Genomic DNA, 6,000 nt, shown 5'->3' on the forward strand with positions numbered 1-6,000 from the left:
TGCCTCAGCGCTTCTGTCTATACGTCAACCACGCTACCAATTCTTCGCTTGTTTCGTATAAATACGAAGAACGTGAAGGCATCTGAAATATATTGTTTACAGAGCTTCCTGTCTTTTATTTCTCTTTGAAGCCTGACCGAAGCCCACAAGAACGCAATACGCGCTATTCGCAAGATCAAGTACTTTGTGGCACGCCGGAAATTTCAGGTGGGTGTTGGCGAAACTATGTTGCGCCTTGTTGCTCACCCTCCTTATCCTTGGACCTTAGTGTCTGGCATGGAGAATGCAGTCTTGAAGCATTTGCTCTTCCTTACTCCCGCCCGTAATTGCAGTGTGCATCGGAAGTTGAAACATCCAAAGATTACGGCATGAGGACGTTAAATTTGTGCAAACGCTGTTACAAAAAAAAAATGAAACAAATTTTTGAATGTCACATAAGTATCGTTTTTAAGTTTATAACACGACAACGTAGGAGGCTTCCGTTTGACAACTCTCCTTGCGGATTCTTGTTCACGTGCATAAACTTCGCAACTCTTCTAATTGGTAACACTTTAATTTGGTCCTCTATTAGCTCGCACGTACTCTTCAGATATATTCATGTGTTAAAGGTCATCCGATACATGTCGATAGAGAGCTGCACTTAACCGAGCTCTGTGAACGTGTTTACGCAATCTAGAGGTGGCGGAATTTTAATCAGAGTGCAAGAACCCTAGAAGGCTGATTCTGGTCTCGCATTGCCATGTGAGAAGAGGAGCTTGATTTTTGAGCTATATCCTTAAGTTTTCGGTCACAATGCCTACGTCGGCAATGCCTACATCAAATGTTTTGTTCAACGGGGAAATAACGCTACACGTCAATATTGCACGTCCAGAAATTGTGCCAGTGAATTACAAAGGTGTATTGTATTGTACCTGTCGTCTCAGTCTGTACGGTACCTTACCCGCATACCTGATTTGTGCCTACTATGACCCAATGTAATGTTGGGCGACTGGGAGCAGATGAGGTGGTGGATCCGGATGCCGTACAGTGAAGAAGGCCTGAATTGTTTAACATCCTTCCACCGCAGGGATAGAGAGAAGTGTTTCTGATATTATTCGCAAATATTTATGAAAGTATGTAATGCGAATTGAATGTTGTTGGAACAATTAGATCGTTAATTGATACTGATATTTTCTCCGCATGGCACGTTCATCCTGCAGGAGTTACTTTTGCGTTTAGGTAAACATATTACACTTCAGGGTATTCGGTGAGCACTAGTATCAGACACTTCTCACCTTAACCCTTTTACCCGTGAATATTTATTAAGACCGTACAATTCTGAGCCGGTGGATATGTCATCACATGAACATGATTAGATGAATTCTAAATAAGTATTTCACAGTTTTGCTTCTGGGATGCTTTTGGCATCGCTTTGATAGCAACACCACCATAGCAACAGTCGAAGCGGACGTGCGCAGTAGCATGGTGTTATTTAAGCAGAGTTATTTGAAAGGTGTCCAGGGCGTTGTCATGTTCGTGGATGTAGCCAGATTGGAAACGGCGGTGTAACGGCGGTCTGTCTATTATTAGGAAAAACTAATTTCACAATAGCTTTCACGGTCGAGACTGCAGCATAACTGAAGCAGGTATTCCAGATGTAGGCGATGCTCCTCTGATAAAATGGCTTGGCTTCACATGCTGGATTATTTGTGGCTGGAATTAAGGTATATGCATGCAACGCGGTCCAGATTCACGGATGGATATCACCATCGAATTGACGAATCCTGCACATCAAACACAGTTCAGTCGCAGCAGCAGGTGTTAAAACAATGACTGTTAACGTTAGCATGTGTTGCAGGAGTGTTTTTCTGAATATAGTTTAAGAACATTTTTGCACGAGTTAATTGTTTATTAAAGCAGCAATCGATTGCGGTTTTTACCTACAGGTGAGGGCGGTTTTTCGTTTATTCAATAATGGAATAAACGTTTAAGATTATCGCTTTGAAGGCCTAATTAGCTTAACCTAAATTTGCCAGCGATGTATTGTTACGGGATGTCAGCTGAACTTTACTGCACGTTGTGTCGACTTTGTGGCAACATAAAAGTAAGAGCAGACCGAAGATTTTTTTTTCAGTCACATGTTAAGAATACTGAAAGTAATTTTGAAATACTGTGAGTAGAAGATTCTTCATCTAAATTATGATGTTTTAAAAATTATTGTTAGTGTTTTGATAAGCTACAAAGTCAGATTAGTTTAAAATGAACGAGGGAAAAAGACTAATATGGGTCATTTAGCTCTGTGAAGTGTAGACAAGCTATAGTGCATTAAATGTGCCCATAAGCACAGGGAAACCCCATGGCAACTAGAGGAACAGGAAGATGCAGACTTGCAACAAAAATGCATTTCATCCCGCTCGTTGTAAATACAAATTTCGACATTTTTTCTTACATGCCAACCAACCTGTCGAGTAGGAAAATGATTTTTGGCTGCGAAAATGGGGCATTCATTTCAAGAAGTGTCATTTATATATTAAAAACTGCAGCTTAACTAGATTGCGATATATAAATCGGTTTGTCTCCTCGGCGGCAATTTTTGTAATACATCATAAAGAACAAGACAGTGCCTGACCTATGTGACTGATTGAAACCTTAATATTATGTTTTACACATTGTTCCGATGTTTATACCGTTCATCTGTGCGGCATCAGGTCTTTCAGTATTTTTTTCATACGCCATCATAGCTGAAACATTGTTCTCAAATTTGCGGCCTGACGTTGAATTCTTTTCAGCAACAAGGTATCTAAATAGCGTTATCTCTTTGGTCGCTCTTTCCAGCAAGCACGGAAGCCTTACGACGTTCGCGACGTCATCGAGCAGTATTCCCAAGGTCATGTGAATATGATGGTGAGGATAAAAGAATTGCAGCGAAGGTAAGTGGTGTTCAGTAGCGCTACCTGGAATCAGATGCTTGCTCGGAACGGAAAATAAATATTTTGGTTGGTGGCCACTGTAATACACTCCTCACATCCGCACTCCAGCAATAACTGTACAGCCGGAGTTGGTGCATTGAAAACTCTTTAATGCGCTTAGGATACGCTTCGCAATATTTTGGCTGGATAGCCTCCAGAGAATATGCAGTTCAAGCCAGCAAGAACACGTACAATAAGAGAACAAATCTTCAGTCCACTGAGCAGCTAATCATGAAGGCAATGTGTCCATCTGAATCCGGCCTATGTGAAACTCGAACCGTTAGTTAGCATATAAATACCAACTTGCACAGCAAGGTAATATAAAACACCAGAAGTCAGGCTGGGACAAGTGTGAATGTTTACATTGCTATATTGTAAAGAAGGCGGTGGAAAAAAAAATAGCGTCCATGCGTTCGACAGGACTGGGACATGCTATAGAGCTTGTTTGTTATCTTAATAAAAAAATTGAGTTCCATGACAAAATTAGCTAGTTTACATTCAAACTGTGCCTGTTGACTTCCAAGGCTTGCGAAGAATCGCATAAAGCCTGTAAATTTTATCAAGAAAGCATTGGTGCACATCTATTACGTCATACAGTTCTATGCCATAGCAGAGCTTATATATCATGTATACATGTTATCAAATACCGTTAGACCTTTGCCAGTCTATCAGGTGCTTATTTAATCCATATGCTGAAAGTCTGGTTGCATATATCATTCTGTTTTACAGGCTGGATCAAACGCTTGGAAAACCGGGCTCCTACTTGAATGAGAAGGGTATGAAGCCAATGACCGTAGGAGCCCGCTTACATCGCATGGAGATGCAGGTACAAAATATTCATATATTGCAAGCAGATCTTGCCGTGTTCCAGCCCGACGATAAGCAAATGACTCAGTGTTAAAACTCCGGCTTTAATCTCTTACCAGTCTATCGTGCTGGGTAGCAGGTTAAAAAATGATGATTAAATTTAAGGAATGAAGGTGTATAGAACGATTTATTAGAACTGCGAGTGGAGGAAGTTTGAAACTAACCTTTCGGACGTAAAAAAGCGTGTACAATCCAGAAAGCTGAAGAGATGGCCACTAAATTCTATCTTACGAACCTCTTGTTCGCTGTCACACATGTGTCTAGCGGAATGCGATGCAAGCTTCATCACGTGATTGCACACACGGCATTCATTGGTGCGTCTGCGCAATCTGTTTATTGTTTTTTCAGCTGATGAGCCTGGAGCGAAAGGTGGACAGAGTTCTCTCCATGCTCGAGCTCATCACGAGCGACCACAAGGGAGACCATGGACAGGAGTACGACATATAAGGGGCGTCAGTATGAGGTAGAATAACGAGAGTGCAACCGCTTACGTAATGCAGCCCGTGCTTTTGCTCCGGTTTCATTCATCGGTCGATGAGCACGGGCGAGGAACATTTTTTAGCCTCCTCTTTGATGCCATTTGGGTCGCTGAAGCGCCGAGGCTGGAACTCTATGGATAGTAGAAAATGAATCGTAGCAACTTGTGTTTCTTTTTGGGGCCATCACCGGCGGCGGTTTACAATAGAAGACGTGGCTCAAGAAAGATGCCGAAGGGGCAACAAACCTTGCTTGCATATTTTACCCCGCCAAGTCTTACAAGTAACTATGGTATACCGAACTCAAAAGAGACTGAAAGCCAGCTCCATGTTTTTATTTTCTCCACGAGACGTCACATCTTTATCAGAAACCCTACACGATCTCCTAATCACCTGTGATTGTATAATAATGCTCTGGCGACAAATGTCTGGTCAGCGACGTACAGGAATAATCAACACACTGAAAATATAATCCTCTGCACTGTGGTTGTTCCCGCCTGACACACCTGACTATTGCTCGACTGAGATTGTAATGTTAACTGAAATCAATATAGTGAAACTTGGGTGATGCTACTTTATACACATACATTGGAAAACAGCTCAGTGTAATGTTCTAGGTACCACCTAATTGTTTTCTAACAGGAACAATCATAACGCTGCTTTCTATGTTATTGCAAATTACCTTGTCCTACAGAGATCTAAGCGGCTGTCTAGCCACGAAGTTTTCAAAATGTGCAGGTCATGAAACTTATTGTTTGACTGCACAGCTGAGGTCCCTTAGACTAGAGAAATTTTTAGTGTTACCTTCCTTCGAATTTTCGGCGCTGCATATTTAGATGTTTGCTAGTATTATACGTCAACAGAAGTTTATGCAGAAAAAGTCCTATAGCACACCTTCAAAATATCATGCATGAAAAGCACTGCATATCTCCATGTTGAGCTATGGTGAATTTGAGGCTTTTATGTTGAGTAGCTGTTGTAAATCCTCCAAAATTATCTTGTCACATTCATCGAACCGGTATGCAGTAGAGGTGAACAGGCTGAGCGGAGGCTGTAAAAGACTTTGGACGTTGCTGCGATCAAGCCTTTGGGTTGTCCTTTTCTAAGGCAGGTGTGTATTTAGTCTCCATTTCCCGGAAGGCAAAGTCTACTGTGCTTTTCAAACGAAGTAAATGTTTCATAAAATGAAAGGACCAATTTTCATATGCCGATCTTAGCGCGTGCTCTCTTGATAACATACGCTGCATACGCACCGTAAAAATCAATTTCTCATAAATAATGACCACAGTTACAAAGGAACCATTATAGCAAGCAGTCGGCCATCTGCTGTAAAACGCTCCAAGGCATTTTAAACTTTCGATTGCTGTTAAAGACTTAAGAGCTGACATCAATATTTGTCTGGCCACATTTCAAGAAAAAACTTCGAATAACTGCGTGCCTGTAGCCATCTGTGGGTTAATTTAGACATCGATCACAGGAAGGAGCTGTGAAGAACACTGAAACATTCATACGTCTAACCGGGCATGGTTACCCATATAAAGTCCCGTGCACTATACAAAATCGTCGCTTTCACTATCAAATAAATATAAAATTATAAACAACGGAAACTGGAGATGCTTTGAATGCGAAACAGGTGAGGTATTGAAATCAATGAGCATTACCTTTAGAGATCATTTAATAGACAATAGGCTCTTCACTAGTTGTTTGCA

At 41.3% G+C, this 6,000-nt stretch overlaps 1 protein-coding gene across 1 annotated transcript in view; it reads left to right on the forward strand.

The window, feature by feature from the left end:
- Positions 1-4,262, forward strand: part of LOC146172637 (potassium voltage-gated channel subfamily KQT member 1-like) — a 199,384-nt gene extending 195,122 nt beyond the window's left edge. Inside the window, exons 13-16 of the mRNA XM_084585629.1 lie at positions 132-207; positions 2,815-2,909; positions 3,678-3,774; positions 4,164-4,262. Coding sequence (XP_084441755.1) covers positions 132-207; positions 2,815-2,909; positions 3,678-3,774; positions 4,164-4,262 — 367 coding nt within the window. The remainder of the gene's footprint in view (positions 1-131; positions 208-2,814; positions 2,910-3,677; positions 3,775-4,163) is intronic.
- Positions 4,263-6,000: the final 1,738 nt, after the last annotated feature.

Source organism: Amblyomma maculatum, chromosome 11 (genome assembly GCF_055883805.1).
Source record: "Amblyomma maculatum isolate TAMU_Amacu chromosome 11, ASM5588380v1, whole genome shotgun sequence".
NCBI lineage: Eukaryota > Metazoa > Arthropoda > Arachnida > Ixodida > Ixodidae > Amblyomma > Amblyomma maculatum.